This window comes from Echiichthys vipera (genome assembly GCF_963691815.1).
Source record: "Echiichthys vipera genome assembly, chromosome: 19".
Classification (NCBI taxonomy): Eukaryota; Metazoa; Chordata; class Actinopteri; order Perciformes; family Trachinidae; genus Echiichthys; species Echiichthys vipera.
This window is the reverse complement of record NC_139844.1, coordinates 17,069,715-17,094,961: the sequence shown is the minus strand read 5'-3', so window position 1 is coordinate 17,094,961 and position 25,247 is coordinate 17,069,715. Positions and strand designations below refer to the sequence as shown.

The 25,247-nt window shown below is 41.9% G+C and overlaps 1 protein-coding gene across 3 annotated transcripts in view; it reads left to right on the top strand.

The window, feature by feature from the left end:
• nhsl1b (NHS-like 1b) overlaps positions 1–25,247 on the top strand; it is a 108,308-nt gene that overhangs the window by 45,271 nt on the left and 37,790 nt on the right. Inside the window, exon 1 of one of the 3 annotated variants that reach the window (XM_083934221.1) lies at positions 1,523–1,973. The exons of the other annotated variants lie outside the window; for them this stretch is intronic. Coding sequence (XP_083790347.1) covers positions 1,721–1,973 — 253 coding nt within the window. The 5' untranslated portion in view covers positions 1,523–1,720. Of the gene's footprint in view, positions 1–1,522; positions 1,974–25,247 lie in introns of those variants that run through there. 3 annotated transcript variants of the gene reach the window in all.

Here is a 25,247-nt window from a genome sequence, read left to right as displayed (position 1 = left end):
TCTGTATGTTGAGTACAGCTACTTTTAAACAGTCTCCCTGTCCAGAGAGAAATCAGTCTGACCCTGAAGATCTATAGTGTGTTCTCTTATTCTCTCGTAGCTGTCCTGCTCATTTTTTTTAATCCAAACTGGCAGTAAAAGTGTCTTTTAGGTGAAACACGACTTGCAATCACTACCACCGGTGCTTTAGAGGCATTAAAACCCTGTGTCTTGGAAAAAAGGAAGCACCTGAGGGACTAGCGATGCCAAGGATAACGAGGAGAGGAAACAGAAGGAAGGTGTGAGAGAGGGAAGAAAGGAGGGGAGGAAGAAGTGGTTGCCATGCCGGCAAACGAATGGATGGGAGGGGCAAAGTTCAGGAATCGCAGAAAACAGAGAGAAAAAGGGAGGGAGGGAAGTAAGAAGGGACGGGCTGACTCGTATTTCAGCACCGTGGCTACAAGGGTAGGGTGTACTCCTAACCTTACACTCACAACAACTCACAGTCAGCCACACACTGACCGAGACCAGAGTTCAGAGAGTCGTCACCATCGCGTACTTCTTATCAGCCGGTCGGCGCGTCACACTGCGTGTGTGTGTTCAGCAGGTGTGGGCTTCCCTTCCTGATTTTTGCTTTGTCACTTTATGCTGCTCACCTGATTGGAGATTCAGATCCAGACAGCTGTCAACACCTGGACTTTTTTTTTCCACAACAACAATGTACTTGGCACGCTTCTTCCTCATCAACGAATGACGACGATACACAAGGGAATACGATCAAAAAAGAAAGGGAGAGAAAGAAGAAGAAAGCTTTGACAAGAAGTCTAAATAATCTGGGAACCCTTGAGAGGCGGCGTTATCTTTTGTCCCCCCCTAGCATCTACACAAACATGACAGAAGATCCCTGTTTGGAACTTGTGGCGGGAGGACTTCATATGTGAGTGTGTGTGTAACTTCATCAGGCTGGGAATAGACCCAAGGACACGCTGACACCTCTTAACCTCCTGGTCTGGCTCGGCGCTGAGATGGTGCGAGTCAGCTGGTGTGTACGGCAACAACTGGAAATAACAACACACAAGAGCACACGTGTTCGTACACAACAACTGGTGTCTCGCTGTGATTGAAAAGTAACTTAATGAAATTTGGAAACCTCTCTCCACCCTTTCATGCACCACCAAGAAATATTGCAGCCAAGAGTGAGCATGCACATACAAAGTGTGTGTGTGTGTGTCTAAGTGTGTGCCACAGAGGGGCGGTGATTTTCCAGATTTGCTGGATTGCCTAATTACCCCATTTTGAGGTTTGGGAAACACGCCCGGAGTCTTTAAACACAAAGGAAGAGAAGAAAGGAAAATACATGATTTAAGTCTGGCTTTTGGCTCGTGACACAGATTAATTGAAGTAGAAAGAGGTTGGAAGGTGAGACTGTTCGGGTCAGAGTCATGATGTGGAACTGTGCAACTACGGCAAAGAAAAACTGGGTTAAAGCTGAACTCCCTCCTGGAACTAATTTAATACCTGACATGGAATCTGAATAGTTGGAAGCATTTTAGCACATGTATAGACCTGGATGCTGCATTCAGTAATGTTTGGAATCTCATGATCTGGACTTGGAGTGAATATCTACCAACCTATCAACCAACCGTAAGGATCTACAGCTGAGGATTATTTTTTCCAGTTTTAAAGCTTTTTTACAGTTATAAAGACAAACAACTTCCCATCTTCCACTTGCTCTCCCTAAATGAGGATGAGAGGGGAAAGGAGGTCTGCTTCCTTTCGTAAGGAGAAACCAGCGGGCCTGTCCCGCGCTCTCAGCTGGCTCAATGTGTCCACCCTCTCCCGCCAGAGTAGACGCATCTTCCACAGCCAGAGTGAGCTCCACGCCGTCCACAACCGCCATCCGTACTCGCACTCACACACTCGCCTTCACGCTTCAGACGGAGACAAGCGCGACGATGACGACGACTGGGTGTACCAACCTCAGCACAAAATAGGTGAGAGGGGAGAAAGCAGTAAAGATATTATCTACGTCATTGTTTATTGATTGCTTTTATAGATGTACAAACCACGAGGTATGTTTGGCTTGGCTGCATCACAGCTTGCCACAATGCTCTGAGCTCATTTGAATGGATTTTTGTTCTCGCTCTCAGCCCGGAAGCCAATGAATGACTTGTTTACATGCTCAAGCAAAGCAAGAAGTGGGTCACTGTCTTTTTATGGCCTCTTGTTCTCCGTCTCCACTTCCCTGGAACTTCCTGGTTGCTATAGGGAGAGTGCGGGAGGTGTCCGCGATCAGTGGGACTGTTACGGGGGTCAAAGGGCACTGTATGTGCACGATAGGTAAACAGTGAGGCTGCAGGCTGGAAGCAGGTGATGTCACAGGCTGGTGGTGATGGCTCCGGTTTGGTGCCATGGATTGTTTGTGGAGGCTTGCATCGCTCATCACTTAGACAAAGTGATAATACTATAGAATAAAGCATGTTCATCAATGATATTCTTAGTTTTATATTTGGATATCATCTACACTGAAGCAAGGTAAGAATGCATTTTTATACTTCTCTCAGTGCCTCTGGGGTATTATGTTTCCTGATGAGGCTCATTATTTATTGATCACTTCATTGGTTGTGTGTTTGTGTACATGCTTGTGTGTGTGTATTTTTGTCAGTGGTGTCGATAAGACTTTGGGGACAGTGGTTGTAACTGTAACCTGAAAATGGAAAAAGACACCGACGCTGCTCTCACGACTTTCTTCATTAACTCTGACCCATGCTGCAGTGACAGGTCTGTTTCATATGGACTCATATCAGCAATCCGACATCCACAATCACTCACTCTGCTTTTTAAAATTATTCAGGAAGGTGTGAGCTTTTGAATGCAAAATAATCTGATATTAAAGCTTAGACACAGTGCGTTAAAGCTGCGGTCGGCAACATTTTTTTGATCTTATTCACAGAAACCTTACACTATGCTCCAATAGAACTACATAAATCATCTGGTTTTAGAAAAGAAAAAATGCATCTCTATGTGCATCTCAAGCCTGTTTGTTTTGCAAAAAACACCACGGCTGTATCATCCTGTCCATTCAGCGAAGGGCTGTGGGAGAGCTGACTGACAGTCAAAGTTCACGCACACGCCACAGATCCCCACTCCCCCCTTGCGCATGTTACAATATGACATGCACGCACCTCAAGCTAGGCATACGCTAAATGACGTTAGCAGTTGCTATCTACGAGTAAGTTAGCCAGCCTACCTCCGTGTAGCATGTACTCAATGCCGTTTATCGAGAGAAGAGACGGCGTGTTCACAGGAATCTGGTGCACACGCACTGACGAGCACCTGATGGGAGGGAGCGGAGGAGCTCAGTGGCAGTGGGGGAGGGGCGTGGTAGTTGTAAACATTCAAATTTTGACTGAATCAACTCAATCTGCCAGACTTGCTGACTGCAGCTTTAAAACAGCACATGTACAGTAGCTGTTTCCCCCACTCATGGTACATAAGTGTGCGAGCATGCTTACCTACATGTAATTATGTTCATATAATCACATGTACAGTTCTATTGTACCATTTTTGGACTGTACTGACACCTTGTAGGCATCATGAATGTTCGTTTTAGTCATCTCTAGTTAATTACCTAGTTCTCAAACACACGTGGAGCTACTGAAGCAAAAGTTGCCACAGTGTTGTCTCACAGGAGGAATGTGGAGCTTGTTGTTGTTTAAATTCATGTCTCAATCCTTCCTGGTTACTCATTCACCTCTGAACCTGCCCCGTCCTAAAACAGCTCAGGGCTGCACATGGCTGGAATGGTTTGAGGTCCTCGCATTTTTCTCAGAGTCAAAGGGGAGAAGGGGCGGCCATCAATCTGGGCTCTCATCATTAAAACCAAGACTCAAGATGTCATATCAGTTCTTGTAAAATTGGTGTTGATGAGCTACAGATGGGTCTAGATATTTTTTAGAACATGCTTCTAAATATCAGGAAAAGAATGAAGATTCAACAACAATCCTCAGATTGGTAAGACCACAGCACATAAAATACAAGATTAATACATAATGGATGCATTTGTTTACATTAATTTTCTTTATTTATACTTCGGCACTGAGTAATTAACATTACAGAGAAATTTGGAAACTAGGTGTCGTACATTTTGTATAGCTGTAAACCAAACTTTACAAAGGTTTATTTAATAAACGTTTCTGTATGTTTTTAGATGATTTCCACATGAACTCCACTTATGTAAATATTTATTACAGGAGACCATTAGTAACTGTCCTTGTATCCGAACCACATCTCTATCTGACTGTCAGGAAGCAGATCTAAATTGATCAATTTCAATCTATAAATGACCATTTACTTGTTAAGTCTTAGAGGGAAGGAAGGAGAGTGTTTATTGATTGTGTTGTGTTATCACAGCACAGCTTGAGTGCGAAGATAATTCACTAGAGGATTTGTTTTTCAGAGATTGATGCTCTCTCCTACTATGCGTTTTTCTCACACACCCTCTTTTTTCCTTTCTTTCTCAGTCATACTCAGTCTATATCTTTTTATAGCTAATTCTAGGCCAGGACAGTGTCAGAGACAGGTCAGTATATAACTATTCCATCCATAGCTCACACACAAGTATATGCATACTATATGAATGCACGCTGCACACCACACAGAGGAAATGTCTCATAAGAATACCTCTCTTGTTTGAACCTGAAGTATTTATAGCATCTGGATCTTGCTTCCACAAGCCTGTCAGGAGCCATTACAAGACACATGGACAGCCGCGCATCATGCCTGTGTGTAAATATAGCCCTAAAATGAGTGCCTGTGGCTCCAAAACCTACAATTTTGACGCAGCCTCCAGTTTGACTGGTGGGGTGTTTGCCTCGGTTGCTAAGGAAATGGGTTTGCGAGTGAGTGTTTCCTGGTGTGGTTCGGCTTTACCTTTCTTTTGGTAAAGCTCTGAACCAATCATGTGTAAGAGACCCATCTGGTATGCAAGCTGCTATTGGCTGTCGTGGTGAAGACCTGACTTTAGGTAAATTAACAATACTGAGCTGTGACGGTGATCTGATCAAGTTATAAACAGAACAACACAAAACAAATCGTCTTGTTAATTGTCTGCCTCACATTTCATAGAGACAATTATCGTATGTTTTAATATGCTTCATTTTTTTATTCCTAGAGTGAGAAATTTAGCCTTAAAAATCAATATATTCAAGTTTCACCAGCAAGAATTACACAGTGGATTAAGAATGCACTTAATGTCTTAGGAAATGTACTGCAGGTGAACAGTGTTCAGTCTCCCAATATACTGATGATGTACAGTATGTACTACAAGCCATTTTTCATAGCTGATTGTTTGTGGAGTTAAATCCAAACTGTTGGGAAACAATAAAAAAAACATGCACTGATGATTGGCAAACTTTTGCAAGTCCATTTAATACTTCTTAGGACTTTATTATATGACTTGATAGATAGGAGAGAGGGGCGGGACATGCAACAAAGTGACCCAGGGACGTTACAGTTTTATTGCATGCTTTTCCACTAAACCATCAAGATGCCCTAAAGATTTCATACTTTTTTTCTGTTTTAGGAGGTTTTCCTGGAACTGTTCCACCACCTTCCAACATCTGTTTTACTTTCCCCGTCGGCGCCTCGGTTTTCTTTCTTGCAATGTGCTGTCAGACAACAGCTGCCCATCAACAGCACTCACAAAAATACATACTGATGCTCAAAACCTGCTCAGATTCAGTGTGGATAGTAGAATTGGGAACAACAAGGAACCATTGTAGGTGGCGACAGTTAAAGCTGCAGTAGGTAAAAAGCCGAGTGAAACCTCTCATTGCAGCTGAGCCAATAGGAATGTTCTCTCTCCCTCTCAAATGACCTGGGATTGTCCAAAATCTCCCTTCAACGGCTAGATTTTCTAAAGCTTGAGTCAGGAGGAGGTGCAAAAATCTAGGTTTCTTTTAGAACCCTTACTTACAATATTATCAAAGATATTATGTTTTTTTTTTTGCTCAAATATGCCAAAAATAAACTGCCTTTTCCAGATTTAAGCAACAGTGAAAAAGCTTTTTCTCAGACTCCTCCATCCATTAAACTCATTCCTCCTCTCACTGTCTCCTCTCCTGTCTCTCTTTCTTGCTTTGCCACACATAAAAACAGACACAGAATGACTTGATCAATCGCTTCAATCTAACCTATTGATTTCCCCTATGGGATGTCTGAATCGATCGACTAGCAGGCGTGATGGCTGTTCTGGAAGGCCATGTCGAGAAAAGTGATCGGGACAGTTGGGCCCCTCAGGCTTTTCTGAGCCTGATTCCCTGTCTGGCAGCTGGGGATGTGAGCTTTATATGATTACTTCACTGCTTCTTGCAGTGTATGCTGTTTATGTGTTGTGCACAGCAAGTCACCATATGAAATGAACCTGATGACTCTGTAATTCATTGAGATATCCGCTGTTGGCAAGTAGGAGTGCATCGTGTTAACATGCAAATAAGGAGATTGAATGATTTAGTAGAATATTTTCTGTGATGTATTTTTATATATCTAGTATATTACTGTGGTTTTATGTTTTTTTCTTCATTTACACATTTAGGGCAACAACATATTAACCTAAATATTTACCATTCCTTGGCACACTAGTGTTGTGGAGGCAAGAACCAGAATTGGGTCTTACATCAATGAGCTGTTTATGAATTTAGGCTGCATGAAAAAAGGTCTTTGAGGCCATTTTTGTCTGTGGGAGATGTGCGTTGAAATTTGAGAAAACATTTCCACACACACAGCGATACACACTCGCCTTGATGATGTAGTCCATGTGTAAATCCAGATTAGCAGATGATAATTCGCTGCAGGGGGGAGATGTGATGTATAAACCAGCAAGGCCTCATTAAAAGACAGACATGGAAATCTGGTGATGTGGCCCACCGCCCATAGCGTATACACACTCCTGCTTTACACAGAAGTGTACGGTTGCATTAGACATACATGCACACAAATCTTTCAGGAGATATGGTAAAAGTAATAAACTTTTAACTGTTTCTAATCACGTGTTTATTTTTGTCTTTCTCTCCTATGTGTCGACTCTGATATGGTGATTTTCAGGTAAGTGGCATCTATTTCTCTCTGACCCACATAACTTCCTTTTTTTATGTCTCTATCAGCTGATCCCAGATCAGACCTACTGTATGCTGAAAACCCCTACAAAGCCTGCTGCACGTCGCAGTCGGGTTTAAGCCTGTATTAACTTGTATTTCCCACTAAAAAAAATCTGACGTGCATCACCCAACTTTTATTGTATCCGATTGTATGTATCCTATTACCTATTTGTATGAGGGGATATCACCCATGAATATCTGACTCAACAATGAGAAGGAGAGGTAGAAAAAAAACCCAAGTGATTTTATATTTGTGAACATGATTTCAGTATATAAGGGGATTTATGGCTTATTTTGATAGGATGAACTGATGTTGTCCCATCACAATCCAGAGGTGAGGGATTATAATCCACATATATACAGGAGCTTTGATGATGCTGCTTGAAAGGAGATGATCTTTCTCAGTCTTCAGATTTTCTCTATATTACCGCTGATTACTGATAAACCTCTTTTATCTGTGAGGTCCGGTTGGGTCAGATTTTTCCAATTCCAGGTGTCCTTCTTGCGTGTCTTGACTCTTCATGCTGCCGTGAATGTTCCGTTTGCTACAACAAGCTTAGTTCTTATCTGCGTGTGCTATTTAGTTTTATCTCACACTGACGCAAAGCGCACAGCAGACACTAACATCATGTGATTGTGCTGCACTGGGTACGATAGAAGATGTGCTGTACACTGAGTAACTGATTGATGGTTTAGATCAAATATTGTCATAAAATGGGGCAGCTGACATGATCCAGCCCTTATGATAGTGTTTAATTCCTTGACAATGACTGTATTTTGGAGAATGACAACAGTTGTCAGCTGAATTGCCTCTGAATGCGGTCTTTATATCCTGTAGTTACAGTACAAGACTGCCATTTAACCAGAAGAAGACCTGTTGCCATGCAGTCGAGTGCTGAAATGTCCTTGAAGATGAGCAATTTTTAAATCCTTAATAAAAAAGTATAGCAGTGTACATCCAGTCAGCACAAATTTTAATTTTTCAGAATAAATGAATAAGTAATCTATTGCAGAAGAGGAGGACAGAAAGAAATGAAGAATTCAAAAGAGCGGCAGTCAAACCTTAAACAACTTTAAAGTTTTAATCTGTCGCAATTTTTAGTCTCCTCAGTGCGTGACATCACCACACCAAATCATCAAATCACGCGAGTTACTCTGGAACCTCCAATGGGAGTTAGAAATGAGCAAATGTTTCTGGATGTGATTGGATAGACCTGCACTAAATCAGAGTAAAGAAACATGTGACGTGTAAACCGACTACGGCGTGCAGAGATGAGCTGTGATGGTGTAGCATCAATATGTCCTAGTGTCAAAGTTTTGGCCATTAAAATTTGAAAATAGTATTCAACAAAAAAGTTTCACATCAGCTGCAGCCATCTTGGTTTCGTTCAAACATGCCTCAACAGCGCTTCTCTTTGCTGAGCTAGGTTTATGCTCGCCATAGACGTATCTGCACAGAACAGATCCAACATGAGTTCGCCGAGTCTCCTGGTTCCAAGGCTATGGAGCCGAAGCTTTACTGAAGTCACTTGCTTCAAGTTTATCTTGATTCATTTGCTAAGTCTTTTTCCATTGCACTTTGTTGCATTTGACTTCGATACACCAAGTTTTTCATCAAGTGTAAAAACTTTTTGGTGATATTTCAACTTTTTTTCTTCTAATTTTCACTGCACAGATTGAAAATGTACAAAAAGACAGGTGGATGGTCACAATTTTTGTCACTTAGTTATATAATGTGATCTAAATCAACTAAATATTACTCAATAATACGTTAATACTTGACAGTAGCTGGCTCTGATCTTCATATGAAGGGGCAAACAAAAGGAATTTTTAAACAGGAAATAAATAAATATAAATGACATTGCTCTTATCAGGATTGGTTAGGAATAGCGCTGGGAAAATGCCTGCTTTTACCACTTTTTGAGAGCAGTGATTAGGCAGACCTCAAGAATTTATTCGCAGTCAACAGCTTTGTGGTGAAGATTGTAAAGTTAAACCTATTTTTGGGCAACACAGCATCCAATTAAGGTGGAGGTTTGAGGAAGTCAGGTTTTATTGTCTGGTTAGGTGGGTCTATTCAGGGACTTGTGTGTGTTTTTATCTGTTGATTATTTCCAGGGTTAGGTTTTGATGGCATTCTCATTTTAAGCAGTCGGCCTTTTATAGGGGCATGTCACAATCGCTGTAGTTACTCCGACCTCTTTACCTAAAAGGTTGATAGTGTTGTGAACATGCTGATGCTAAACCATAATGGATGGAGTCATAATACCTATAAGACAGCCCATAAAGTAAAGTACACATATTCTGCATGATGACTTTGTAATGCGGGTATCAATAATACATTGACACACAGTAACTAACTGGGTTTTTGGCTGTGTAACAGAAAGCCATTACAGAGAGTTATTGGAAATCAGTGGCATATTGTATGCACCTATCCAGTCTGGAGTAAGCCAAACTTTATTCTGACTCATTTGCTCTCTAAAGTCACTGTGTTTGGATTTTGGTAGCCAACAGCCCCAATTAAAGGACACTTTTGCTTTGGTGGCATCACACACTTTTTAAAATCATGTTATCACAAAATCCTGGATTGCTGCTTTTTCAACCAAACGACTTACGTTTCTACTTATTCCATTGCTTTCTAAAAATATATTTGCTGCTTATTTTGGTTGAACAGGCTCTTTGTTATTGTTTTTTGAATTGAAGAATTTATAAGGAAAAATAAATAAAATATTTAGTAAGACAAGAAAATGTACGCCGTATGATATCCGTCAGTAAAACCGATATTCCACTTTAACCCTACTGTTGCTGCTCCTTGAAGTTGAAAAAGATAAGCAACTTAACACCCAAAGCCGAATAGTATTTGACTCGATAGTGTTTCCAAAGTCTGTGAGTGGGTCGGTGTTTCTGTCTCCCAATCCTTGCTGCGCTGCTGGTTCAGAGCGGCCAGTGAGGAGGTTACAGGGAGCACCGACCTTGTAGCTGCTCCTGATAACAAACCAGTTGAATTGTGGGGATTAAAGCGATTATATTTGATCAGTGCACAATGGATCGGCCTCAAGCCGGGGCCCCCTGCCTCACTCTGAACTGCTGACTGCCCAGATTCCCTACAATCACAATCCTCGACGAGGCTCGTGCTCTGTGTTAGTGTAATTTTGTTTTTATTTTTGCCTGTTTTAATAAGAGCATAGATCTTATTTAAATTAACTTATATACTAACTTTATATACATATGTGTGTTATGTTTTGTATTAAGGACACCAATCGTTGGTGGACAGCAGCTTCAAGAGTGTTAAATCGAGGCTGGGCTTCTGGCTCTCTACCTCTTAACACTGATGGGGCGGAGAGATGAGGGGGGATTGTCAGCGCGGTACAGAGACGGGGAGAGGGAAGGGAAGCAGAGCGAGGGGTCGCGAAGCAGTTTCCTGCCGTGTAGAAGTTGGCTTGCTGCCACTCAGAGCGTGTGCATGCATGTGTGAGTGTCAGGGGAGAAAGAGAGGGAGGGAGATGGCGAGAGAGGCACCAGGAGAGAGGAGTGCATGTGTCAGGATCCATGCGTCTGTGTGTAAATGCTTTGACCGTGCGGTGTAGAGAAAGACAGAGCAGGGGAAAGAGAGGAAAGGAGGGTCAAGCAAGAAGAAAATCGGGAAATAAATTGGAATTTGTTGCTCGTGGACACATGGGGCTTTAAGTGAAGAGCCATGTTCTGTCTGAAAGGTAAGTGTGTGTACGTTACGTGAGTGTGTTTGCATCACCCCAGTGTGAGGGTGTGGGACTTTTTCCCGCAGACTTTTCTGAGACAAAGAAAAGTTGAGCTCCATCTCTCTCCTCTGTGTGGAAAGTAATCTCTGTCACAGCGGATTCCTCCTACACAATATCCTTCCTCATGTGTTTTCCTTTAGTGAAGGAAACCCTCCTTCTTTCTCTCTTTTAATCATTTCTTCCTTTGTTCCTTTTTTTCCTCTGTTCAGGTTCACTGACTTTAATCCTGTACCTCTCCTTTTTTTTCTTCTCTATTTGCTTTTTTGTTCGCTCTTCTTCTCAGCCGCTCTTTGATTCATTCTTGACTTTGGGGAAACATAGATTGGTACAAATATTAAAACTTCTTTACGCAACATGCTATAGGAGCCTTGAATTTGCTCTATCAAACTTTGGATGGTATTTAAGCGGAGATGAGCGATGTGTGTGTTTGTGTGTCTGGAGTGCGCGTTGTCCGCAGTAACAGCTGGCGAAGCAGCAGTTGCTGGGCTGCTGTCCTGCAGAGTGCGGCCATGTGTTGGCTATTACTTGAGTGACCAGTTAAAAGTGAGACCAGGGTTGTACCGGTTCCTCTTTTACTGGCATGCTCATTTTGCATTTTTTGTCTCTTCTCACACCGCTCTCACGCTCAGCTACATTTCAAGGTATTTTATGCTCAATCTAGGACTGCATCACTCTGCAATGACTCAATCTCTTCTCTCTTTGTTTCACACAAACACTGACTTCACCATCAGCCATGTATTAATGATGGAGGCACGACGGTGTCCAGTAGATGATATGATGCTGTTGACATAAAGGAAAAAAAGCAGTTTTGATGATGATAGAAGATTTTTCTTCCATTGTAATTTGGACTCATTTGTTGAGAAATCCCTTGGTCATCTTTAACATTGATCTTTGTTAAAACTCTTCATTCCTGTGATTTTTAGTATCATGAAATGGGAAAGAATGCCCACAAAATTGCACAAAAGTGTTGGAAAAAACAATGTTGACCATTCCCGTAACTGGTAAGTTATTGACCAGTGGTCATTCTACTCATTTAGGTCATTCTACTCATTTACAGCCTACGTTGTATTGTACAAAACTTACTCTTCAAATGCAGGAAATAACATAAGATTTGGATAACATGTGGATTTCTAAGTTGAAAAATATGTAAGTAACTCCAGGCCAGCATATGCAGTAAAACGAAGAACAATATGGTGCTCAGCTGTGTCTTACCAAAAAGTCCAAACTGCTCTTATCTGAGAAATGAGGAGATCATTCCTCTTGTAAAACCACTTTTTTTTTCTCTGTATGTAGTCTGGAGATTTATGGCTTCCAGAAATGAGGTAATATAAACTGAACACTACAACTATTTGTGGCAGTATCCCAGTTTATCAGCCGTACGCATGATTTATGTTATGTGGCTCAATATGTAGATACACTTGTGGGGGTTGTGTTGGAGAAAATTCTGTTTTGTTTCAAACTAGATTTCCTTGCTTAACTTTATTTGTTTGACTTTGTGTGCTTAATTCTGACCGACCAACCAGTTGTATGGTAGCAGGAAGGTCTTTTCTCCTAAAATGTTCATATATCATCCTGCAGGGATGGTACTTTATCATGTTAAATGTTTAAAAGTTGTCATACTTTGGTCGGGTGAGACATCTCTTGATGCTGCATGACCAGTTTGGGTATCTGGCTTCAAAAGATATGATAAACTGACCCAAATACTGTGCATTACATTAAACACTGTGATAAGAGCAGCGGATTGCTCTACATCGGTTGCCAGTTACAGACTGTCTGCTTATGTTATGATTTAAACAAGTCCTGGAGCAGATGTGACACATTTTCAGTCCATGTTCCTCCACATCCAGCTGTGGCCAAAGTGGATTCTCATCGGTTTTGACCACACACCCAGCCCCCCCTCTCCTGCAGTAAAGCGCTGCATTTTAGTGTAAGCCACTTGGTGTGGCTTTTGGGATATTACATAAGTTATGCACTTGAGCTCCACTCCAGTAGAATATGTTGGCCCAGAAAGGAAACATTAGCTGGGACTGAGTGGGGATTAGTTAGAGCGATTTTGGAAACCTCGTTCTTACGCCAATTAGAAGTTTCCCGCAGTGTGACTGGTATAGAAATGCAACACTTTTGTCTATGTCAGTGAATGTAAGCCCCGTCGCTGGCAAATATATTGCACAGAATTCATCTGACCTTCATGTTGCGGGGTCAGTTAAGGGCAGCTCGGGCCATGTCCAATCTGGGAGAACAGGCCTTTGGCTTAGTGGAACTCGGTCCTGTGTTCCCCGGATTGTTCTCAACCACTGATTGTAGTTCACTCGGATGTGTGAGCATGATAGCGGCTTCAGATGTTTTGGTTGTGGGGGGAACAGTTGAGGGGGAAGTGCAGATGGGCCGATCCAGACGTACACAGATGCTAAGTTTAGCCTGAACCATCATCTACTGTGAATAAGTTTAGTGTATTTAAGTCATAACGTGAAGTATTCTAAGGTTAATTTAATAACTGAGTGTTATTCTTCATTTGTTTATAAAGGATGAACTGTGTATAATCTGTCATTGAGTCCATGGAGATGTACAGCAGATATTCAAGCCACTTTAAATACCTTTGGTTGAACAGGGTTAATTGTACTGAAATGTTGAACGCAACAGAGCTGAAACAATAAATCAATTAGTTGATTGTCATAAAATTAAGCTGCAACTATATTCGGGTTTTAGACTTTAGGAACATGTGATGGGCAGGCCCTGTCCCTACTTCCTACATCCCTTGTTTCGTGCCTGTATCTTGCGAGCCAGGGGCATGAAGGGGGTCAGTATCTCTTTTAATTTTTGATTATGCAACCGGAACATATGTGTGTGAATTGAATTTGAGGAATGTGTGTGTGTGTATGGGCCCCATACACTCTTGGGAAAGCAGCAGGAGCTCGGTGCGGTTTTTCTCAGGATGCCGTGTTAGATTCGGCCCACAGGGCAGTGACCCACATAGCTATATGTGTAAACCTATATTTAACCTCAGCTCCTTCGTGGCATTTCACTTAGGATTTTCACCACCAATGTGGCACTTAGTCATCAGGTCTGACAGGACTTTGGATACTGCAGCCCAGTTATGGATACAAATGGGTTAGTGTTATGATCCCAGTTTTGAATCCGAAATATTATTCTCTATTATTAAAGCACAAACAGAATATCCGCTTGTTTTGCTTCATTTCAACATCTTGACAATTTACAACTAGTTTTAGTTAGTAGTTCTAAGTTCATTTAAATGTTTGCAATGCCAATAGTTAAGTTAATTGTGCAGCCTTACTGTCTACATGTATTGCTTCAAGTAGAATATTTGTATGAGTTTGCTTCATTGGTCGTAGCTAACAAGACAAGTAAATAACTGATCCTATTCAACTTGATAACGTAACAACATTTTATCCTCTTGGAGGAAGTAGCAGAAATCAAAGGACTTGTGCGTAACTAACTAACTAACTTAACAATGTTTTTTTTTAGCAACCCCATTAAACTTCCCTCAGTCCCCCAATAACCAACGCACCTGTGCAGTGTGTCTGAAAGAGACTATGACCCCTTGACCCGAGGCTGCCCCCTTCTACCTGCCCTCTGGCCTTATGGGTAGTGGTGTTGATGGATGTTCTCACACTCGACGTGGCAGGCTGCTTATCTCCAGTGGAGGGGAAGAGCAGAGCGGGGAGGACAGGAGAGAGGTGTTGAAATGTAAAACAGAAAATAAGTGTTTCCAGTGTGGTGTTAGCTGGATCCTAAAGCCACCTAAACAATGTTTTCCAACATCAGACTTGAAATAAATACCACATCATGCAATTTAACTTAATAAATACTTGCACTCATATTGAGAGTATGATTGCACTTTTTCTGCATTTTGCGAATTAAGCAGGCAAGTCTAAAGAGTTCAGAGTCACAAGATAAAGTCAATTATGTTCATTTTGAATTATATCTAAAAACAAAAGTCAGTCATGTATCAGCTTTACATCTTACCAACTTTCCTGCTAAGTTTTTTAATGGTTTGGTTGTCGAATTTAACTTTATGTGTATCTTGTGTGTCAAAGCAATGATATTGTTAATAAATAAATAAATAAATATTATAAAGCAATACTTTAAGCTACACTTTAAGCTAATGTTTAAAATAGCTTCCATGAAAATAAGTCACTTTGTCCATGCATCATACATTTTTGCATGAGTAAATTATGCAAACTTTTAAATTGGCATGGGACTTGGAAGGAGGTGTTGACCTTTGTATACAAGCAGACTCTTCCATAAGAGGATGAGATTTCCGGTCTTGATGGGTAAACAATAGATGGTGAAGTTCCAGTCAGGACTCCAGTCAACCTTTTGTCCTCTTAAAAGAGTTTACAAAACAATGGCTATGTGGAAAGTTTAGAAAGATACAGTGAGGGGGACTTACTGTATTTTAAGTGCGAGACAAAATTTCGTAGCAGGCCAGCGTTGAGCTGCGGTGTATTCAGGGACAATGCTTGAAACTTTTTGTTGTGGGTGAAGTTTGAAAGGACAATGGCTGACCCCCTGTGGATGAGTGGATGACTTCCCCAGACAGAGGACTAACTCAGCGTGCAGGTGCTCCTCTCACTCCATTCAGACCTATGCGTATCCATGGTTACCATTGTCCCTTCCCTAAAGCCTTCCGTTTTGGCTTCCCCCCACTCACAAACACACACAAACACAGTCCATGCGCATATGTGAATAGACACATAGGAAAGTTCATATACACACAATGTAAACACAAGTGCATTGATACATAGGCTATACTCACTGTCCCAACTTGAACTGGATGTTGCGTTGTTAAAGAATTGGGCATACACACACACACACACACACACACACACACACACACACACACACATTTCCTGTCTAGTAATAAACCCCATTCACGGGCAGTGGGTTGTGAGAGTCATGACTGCTGTGCATGCTGGGTCTGGGCAAGACCTGAACATTCAAAGCCAAATAACACACATGGAATTCATGCTGTATTTGTGTGTGTCTGTGTGTATGTGTGTGTGTGTGTATTCACACATAGCTGGCACCATCACAAACATACATTTAGCTGCCTGTAAAATCCTGATAATGTATGTTTATGCGCTTCACTTTAAAAACCACCCCCTGTTGTGATGTTATGACGATGTTATGCGTGCAGGTCTGCATGAGTATACACCCCCTGATGTTGTTCTCTGTGTGAGCTGTATGACCCACTGAGCCTGTGTTCGTGGATTTGGGGCGACAACTATGTTAAGTGCATTTTAGGCCACAACCTGAATCTTTTGGCGAGCCCCGTGGGCTATCTGTGTCCACCCAGTGTTTTATACGCGTGAATGCGTGTGCGTGTATACAGTGGTTTGTCCATTATGTTTTGTGTGTGCGTGTGCAGTGGTTTTGGTTGTAATCAGCTTGCATGTTGGCTGACTCAACATGCTGGGGAAATGATAACTATCACTAATGGCTGTTTCAGCCCCTGGCTATCTACTGAGGCTTTGGTCAGATAACAACTGCACAAACACACTCACATACATTCTCTCCCTCTACCTCCAAAGTTAAAATAGGTTTATGAGTGTACTCGGGCCGCAGCTAACAAGTACTTTACAAATACTTTAATTACGGAGTAGTCAGATTTTTTTTTCTCCCATGAATCAATTAGCCCATGAAATATCAAAAGTAATGTGAAAAAGTGCCCATCCCAGTTTCCCAAATGTGACATCTTCAAATGTCTTGTTTGACTATTTTTTCCTTGAACAATGACTGAAATCATTACATATAGTGTAACCACACTGGTGTGTGTCTGTGTTGTATGGCGCAGGTGTTGGCCACCACCAGAGGGAGACATTTGCTTTAGTGTTCTCAAGTACCCCCTTTTCAGTTTTTCTCTTTTCTTTTTGACCATGCTTTTTTATTCATTTGAATGTCTGTGTATCCGTCTGGTGGGTGATCTTTTATTGGTTAATGGGCCGGTCTTCCGTTTTGTGAAGACCTATCCTCTGCTGGTCTTCAGCCTATTAATCTGATCATATCAAACAGTTTAGCCACAGCCAAGCTGCTTAATGGACTAACATACACACCCTCACCTGGCAGGTTGGTCTGACGTTTTTTACCGCTCGTGACTACTCTTACCCTGTGAGAGTGCATCTCTGCTTATCTTTTTATCTGGCGTCGGCTGTGCTTACATCTGTCTGTGTTAGACTGTCTCATCAAAGCTTTGAAACTTGTCTTCTTTGGGAGTTTTGTCCACTTGAAATAATGAGGTTGTGTGTATTTTCAGGTGGATCTCTGTACTTGATAAACCTGAGGCAGTATGTTGATAGTTGCCCTACACGCAGCTTCACACTTGAGTTTGCATCCTGACACATATCACGCCAAGTCTTCTTGAACATTTGAGCACTGAAGGTGATGTAGTTAATTATCTACGGCCTGATGTCCATCTGTTTCATGTGTGTGTGTGTGTGTGTGTGTGTGTGTCTGTGTGTCTGTGTCTGTCTGTCACAATCGGAGGCCAGAGTTGGAGACTGGATAATCTGGGTTTACAGATTAGAACAGCAGTGCTGAGGAGCGGAGGAAAGAGGGAGGAGGAGGAGCTGAGAGTAGAGGAGAGGCCATGTGGACATCATGGAGCGGTGCTGGGGTTCTGTCTCAGATAGAGGGTTGAAGAGAAAGGATGATGCTCTAGACACCGCAAAGTCCTCTGAACTCTGTTGGAAGACGTAACCATGTCTATTTTCCCAAATCAAGGCGTTTACCATCTTTAGCCATGCACTGGTTTCTTGACTTTTTGTGAGTCTTCTTTCGCACAATTTGTGGTGATGCTTCTGGGTTCTGGGTCACTGCAAAGGATAGCACAGCATGAAGAAGAAAAACATGCTGTAACCACTGGTATTTCCAATTAGGCACTGCCCTTCCTAAACCTTATTTTTTTCATCTTTGGAGTATTTTCTAAAGTTTTTGTGGTCATTTTCGGGGATCAGAATTCCTGTTTTCTTGCAAGCTCCTGGCGTGTCTACTAGACGTCTGACTGATAGTCATGCAGGATTTTTAATTGCCTTATGCTGCAATAGTTCTGTGGAGTACTTGTTTTGGAGTTAAATTTTGTAATCTAACACTGCACAGCCTTCTTTTGTCAGGCAAATCAATGCAAGTCAATAGGATCTCCTGAGAGAGGGAGAGGAAGGACAAAAACAGTAGGAGGAGAGAGGAGGAGACGGTGGAGGGGGGATTGGGTCCCCTGTGGGTTGCAAAAACCTCCAAACCCCTGTGCAGTCTTCCTAGATAGAGAGGGGGAGGCCTATTGAGAGTTCGGGAGGAAGAGGGGAGGTCTCCCACAGTCACCCCTCCATCCCACTACCACAAGTGCTTGTCCAGAGAGAGATTGGGTCGTGCAAGAAGGAGGAGGAGGAGGAGGAGTTGAGGGGCTTTGGTCCTGGATAGCACAAGGGAGGGTAGGCATTGGGGAGGGGGTTTTAGGTCTTAGCAGGGGATGATCACATACGTGCACTGCCTCTCCTCGGAGCCGGTGGTCAGCTGCTGGCACAGGGCCGGCTATGAGGACCCCCCTGGCGAGAAACGGACTCTGTGCTCCTTCCTGCCTGCCAACAAAATGGGGAACAGCTTCCAGCCCCAGGCCTTTCCAAGCCCCACGCCCGCCAGGCCAGAGGGCTGCCTGCGCAAACGCTTACTTTCGTTGTCAAAGGTCCATCAAAGACCAGATTCTCTCTGGACACCCAAACCGCTGCTTGGACCACTCGTTAAAGGCTCACAGGGGAAAACACAAACCTTCCAGGATGGCAAAGGTACTGACTAGAGAGCAAAAAAAAATGTTCGCTGTCATGGAGTGTGTTTGCTTTAAGTTGTGGAGTTTGAACAAACAAACTTATTTTGACAGATATTTTAAATGTTTAAATGTGCTTCTGTCCTCTCTCTTTGAACTCAAAGACAATGTGATTTTAGTGGTTCTTTAGTGGTTCCTAAAACTTTAGAACAGGACTACGAGGTAGCAGTCTCTGTGAGCCTCTTAGTCAGACTTAGCAGACTTAACATGTACACCACATTGCTGTTTTGCTACAGTAATGATTATGGTATTTTTTTTCGCCTGGGGAAAAAGGCTCCTGCTTCAGAGAGCTCTTAAGTCACCTGAACTGTTTTTGGGAAACAATTATACGCTGGGTGTCACAGTGCCAGAATGTCGCGACACATGCAGTGGAAGCTTTTCCCAAGCTGGGCTTTGTCTCTTCTGATTAGATGATTTCCATCCCATCGTAACTGAGTGATCTCTTGCCGTCTGTCTCTGTGTGTCAAACGTGCATCGTTAGGTGTGTGTGTTATGCGGGGCGTCTCGTGCCGCATCTATACAGATTGTGGCTTTGTGACCTCGGAGACCTTTGGCCTTTGGCCTTTGGCGCGGGCTTAAGGCAAGAATTGGATGACCCTCAGAAAAAAAGACTTTCATGAATAATGTCATTTCATGATTAAATACGTGGTCCTCCATATTACACATTAGTTATTGTGTTTGAAATTTAACTTACCTCAAGTTTGTGTAGAGATATTTGATTTTTAGTTTGTTATATGCATATTTAATGACTTCCCTGCTGTGCTTGGACGTGTGTTTGAGCACGCATTTATTTATTCATGAACATATTACTTGCATGTACCATCAGCCTTGTGTGTCCACGCTTGTCTCGACATATGTACGCACATGTACATGCTTGCACCCATACCATGCTTGCACCCATACCATGCTTCACTCTCTTTTGGGACAGTACTAGGACATCATAAGTCCCCTTGGTGGCCACCCCTGGGAACAAGACACAATAGCTAGCAGCTGGAGGTGATGGGCCAGGCCTGCAGGGAAGTGTAACAGAGCTGACAGTAAAGGGGTGAGGGAGCTGACACTACTGAGGTTACGGAGCTGACCCACTTTCACCTCCGCCACTACATAAAGAAGCCATCAGGGAGATAAGAGAGAGTGCTGAAGGATGTGGCAGGATTTTTCACATGATCATTATTTATTTGTAACATTCCTTGAGGATAAGACATGACAATACTAAATAGTGCTTAAAGGGCAAAAACAGTACTAAGAGAGATACTTTTTCTCAAGAAGTACAACTTCTTTAACTTTTTTCTTTTCTTTTTTTACAATCCCATTTTTAGTCTTTGTCTGTCCATCTTAAATAACTACTTTAATGTCGTTCTGCATATATAATTGTCCTAAACCTTCCTGTGCATTGCGCGTGATAATATGCTGCCAAACGAGCACGGGACGTCCTCACGCCTGCTTTGGCTAACACGCCATGACGGCTCAAGATGTCGCTGCCATGGGTACAGTATTGTCTGGGCTCTGTAGGTTGAATCAACCTCCCAGTCGCTGTGTATTCATGCACCACTGAACAGACGACCTCCATACACACAAACGCGCTCAAATTGGAGTTTTGCTAATATGTCCTTTGTGTGCATTTGTTTCTGTTTTCCTGCACACATGTGTCTTATTTTGTTGTTTGTATTTTGTTTATCTGCCTTGCATGGCTTGTCTTTTCACACTCTTGTCTTCCTCTTTCTTCAATTATTTACACACATCTTCATTTCGAAATGGCAACACTTTTTTCTTCCCATCGCCCCCCCCATATCCTCCTTTTTTATTTTATATCAGTTTAGTGGTGGAGCAGGTGTTCCACCGGATCCCCCATAATCCCTTCGGTGGGAAAGCAGGTTCAGCTATCGACCAATCAGTGCCAACAGCTCCCAGGGGAAGAACACCTGAGGGAGGCCAGGCTTGTAGAGTAACAAGATGAAGCCAAATGAAATGGATTGGCTGCATTTATGCGGGGAAGCGCTGCTGAAAATCAGTTAGGGTAATATAAATGGTGGTGGCGGTGGGAATCAGGAGGGGTTGGGTCTCAGCCTCAGCTCTTTCTCATCGTCTCCTCTTCTGTGTTATGTAGAATATGAGAGGTATTTATTCTAAACCAGTGCCCTAAACTCTGGTTTGAGGATCAAGTGACACACTGACGTGTAAACTAAAATTCAAGCTATTATTATTATTTGGCTGTGAATAAAACCTTATAAGATAGCTTGCCTTTCCTCTTACTCAGGAATTTTAGTTGTTTGAGGTGAAACATCTTTCACAACACAATGAGATCTGTTAGTTTCAATGCTTACACCTACACTTATATACACTCAAACATAGATGAGTAAAGACAAGTAAACAATTACTCCTGAATGTGCATGAAACCCCCCCCCCAATTGCAGGATGGAGGTGGCAGAACAATGGAGCAGAGAGCATGACACACAGCTTAATGAGATGAAGAAAAGAAGGGGATTTCACACACACACACACTCACACACTTTTGGGAGTTGGGGGTCAGGGGTTGCTTGGGGTCATTCAACTGTAAAATGGGTTAAGGCGCTGTTTTCTTTCAAACTGTCGGCCCTCAGTCTCTCGCTCTCTCCCTCTTCCTCTCTTTCAGTGATAAAGTCTGAAACCTGTCTGTGATCTGTGTAAATTTTCCATTTATCCACTCTGAATATAAAAGCTACAGCAGCTCAATCTACGTCTGCCCTGTCCACATTCATTTGGTTAGGAGATAAAGGAGGTGAAGTGTGATCGGTGGTTAATAGCTAACGGTGTGCATAACAGATGGAGACCTCTCAGCTTGTTAAAGGCCTAATAGGTAATGGCTGGCTAGTGATTGGCTAAACAGGTGCTCTTCCATCATGTGTGACCCACGACTAATGAAGTCATCACTGACAAATATTGGGAGGTAATTGAGTTTTGTGTGTGTGTGTGTGTGTCTGCGTCTGTGTCTGTGTCTGTGTGTGTGCTCCACATATTACTTTCTTCATGTCTGATTTTGCATTAGTGGCCCTCTTTTTCTTTGTCCAGGGCTGCTTTATCGATGTGTCATTTTGGATAAAGAATTGTCCGAAAACAGTAAAAAATGCCTTTTATAATTTCCCAAGCTGAAATGGCTTCTTTTGTAAGGCCCAAATGTATTAAATGTACTATTCTGTAGGGATGTGTATTGGCAAGAATCTGGCCATAAGATATGTATCATGGTACATGGGTTACTATTCAGAATATTGCTATACTGTAAGCAAAGCTATATATTGTGATTTTTTTTTTAATCTAATTTTAGGAGAACGTAATATGAAGAACACACCAGTCAAAAAGAGTCAAACGGCTGCAGATACATTACAACATTTAACGTTCTGAGGTTTAAACAACACTGAGTGATCCACTGTCTGCCACAAATCTTTGCATGTAAACTATTAATGAGAAATCAATAGTGTTTTTAGAACCATATACAGTATCACTAAACATAATATTGGGATACTCATGCGTATCGATGTTTTCTCACGTTCCTACTAAACCCTCACATTAAGAAGCTGAAACCAGAGAAAGTTAGAATTACTGAAACAACTAATCGATTGACAAAATGTTTACAGATTAAGTCCCTGTCCATCAGCTAGTTTTCACCCTGCGAGCAAACCCACTCCTATTCTTCTGCTTGTAAAACACATCACAGGTTTAGAGAAGTAAACTTTTATGCCTTTTTTATTATTATTATTGAGATGACGAGGGTGAATGCAGGTATATTCATTTAGACAGTATGAGGAAAAATAAGGTTTTTTGAACAAAAGCATGTTTAAGTAGCATGTTCTAGTTGAAATCCAAAATGAATGCATGAACCTGAAAATAAGCATAATATGACCTTTAATATCATGTAATTTGTCAAATCCCAATTTAGTTTGCATATCTGATGTCAATCACAATGTTAAATTAGCGTGTATAGATTTTACAGGGAGTCAGTTTGGTTTGCCTGTGTTGTTTGCTCGACAAATTGTAATACAATAATCTGCTCAGATTAATAGTGTGGATCTGGGCTCAGCTGGTGTTTTATTTGAGACTGGAAGCGACGGAGGGAGAGAAGAGTTAGCCATGGAGAACGGTGTTCAGGAGAGATCAGGTGTAATAGCCCCTCGTGGCCCCATATGTGTACAAAATTACTTAACAGCTTAATCATCACATCGGGACAGATAAGAAGAATCTTCAGAGACATTGATCTTTAGAGGAGGGAAATGCAGGAAGCTCTCAAACAGCAGAGGATTGATTGGTTTGGATGATAAAATATATAATTTTATTTTTCTAATAAAACTGTTTATTGTTCTTCTGGGCAGTTTTTTCCTGACTTTTCTTCATGTCTTTCTTTCTTTACTCACTTAATGAACTTCTAGTCACTGTAGTATGTTCAGTGTGTTGCTCTGCCATTGCTGCCTGCTCCCTGTTGACAAAGAGAGCCTCCTGGAGGCTGGCTCAGTGTGTTGCACCATATGGTACCCCGATTCTAGAAGAAGAAGGTGAAGTTAGCTCTTGTTAATGTAGCTCATGCAGATCTTTCGTTTGCGCGTCTCTAGGATCTCTCTCTCTCTCTCTCTCTCTCTCTCTCTCTCTCTCCTTTTTCTGGTTCATGGGTATTCAGAGTACTTGTGTGTATAATTACAAAGGTGAAATGTCACCTTTAGGGTTTAATGCAATCCGCTCATTGGGTATCTACTGTATATATATGATTGATGGTGAGGAATACTTGGGTGTGCGTGTGCATTTCTTTTCCTTTTCATGTTTTTCATACACAGAGTTTGTCTTAACACTTTTCTAATGCCTACAGAGAGAAAAACAAATGCGATTTAAAGACTTAATCTGGTGTGTGTTTTTTCCAGCAACAGATTTGGCCCTCTTCCTTAGCCTCAGTCAATTCAACAGTGGTCTTGTTGTTAGTAATTGAAAAATCTAATTCTGCCGTAGTGCAGGATAAGTGTGTTTAAGCACTCTGCGGCTGCACCTACCTCAGTCTCAGCTCATTTCTTTAATGAGCGCTGCAATTACAGGGAGCTTTTCCCCCCACTTCATGCTGCTTCGAGTCGCGCCCTCTTAAGGATTCTGGCCCTGTTTGCCCCTCTGACGTCTGGTCTCTGTCTGCAGCGCACATGGTTACATTCCTGATTTCTACAGGGGCGGTTCACACAAAGTGTCTCTTTTAACCCGAGGAAAATTACACAAACCTCAGAAAGAAAGGGTAGCTTTATTTATTTGGGTACCACACATATATACTGTTAACTAGTCAAAACAAGCAATAACTTTGGGCTCTGGGAAATGGTGTCATTTTACTCACTAATCAATTAAGCCACCTGAAAAATGATCAACAACGGCATTTTCAGAGAAATTAATATTTCAAGTTCTCTTGTTTAGTACAGTCATAGCTTATAAGCTAGTACTTTTCTTTTACTGAGGTCATGTAGCTCAGTACTGGACTGTTTTATTTAAATAAACATAAAAATCAACAATAAACACCAACTGTAAAAGTAGTACAAACGGATTGTTAACATCACATGCTAAAATACTTATAACCACAGAAGAATAATGTGTTTGTGTGTGAGGACACTTTTTATCCTCCATATTACCCGTCTGATCTCTTATGACTCTAGCTCTCATCAACCACAGACCCCCTCACTCCTCCATCATGTACCCCAGCACCAGTCTCCCTCTACGAGCCTTCTCCTCAGCCGCAGGCCCCTTTTGTGTCCCAATCAGCTGGAGGTTCCATTAAGCTTCAGTAAGCGAATCCAAGCCTCTGAAAAGTTCATGCCCCCCCATAGAGGCTGATTATAAAAGGAGGTAAAGAAGCAAGGGAGGGGAGAGAAAGTGATTTTAAGACCCTCTTTTAAATCTGTCTCGTTAATGAGGTGTCCTCACCATAGCAACGTCTTTTTTTCGAGGGTTTTCCACTCCACATGCGTAGATGGATTAGAGTTAAAGACAAAAAAAGGAGGAAAATGTAGAGAAAAGGTAGCTACAGCCATTTTCTTTGCTTGTAAAAACCACAGGGGAGCGTGCACTGGTGACCGTATGACTCTAATTTTGTTTGTTTATAGTAGAAGCTACATTCCTAGACTGTCGTTAACCTAAGAGAACTATTTAGGATGACATTGGCAAGCCAATTACATTTGTGCCCTGCATCTTCACCACCAGGTGGCAGTGTAATGCAGACAAGCAGAGGGACTCATTCAGTGGATGAAACTGCTGTGCTTCTGCACCTCAGTTTCAAAGCTGATCATCTGTGAATCATCCTATTTAAGTAACACAGGGGTGATTTTAGAGCACAAACATTGAAACATAATGTGTGACTAAACTGATGGAATTGTACTGATTGCCAAATTAAAGTCAGATTAATTGTCCATCAGACAAACGGCACCAATTCATCCACACTGAAAAGAGACACATGGGTGGACACAAGGAATTGAGTTTGGAATAATGGCGGTCTTAAGTTTCGGGAGTATTTGATCAGGGAGCTTTTTT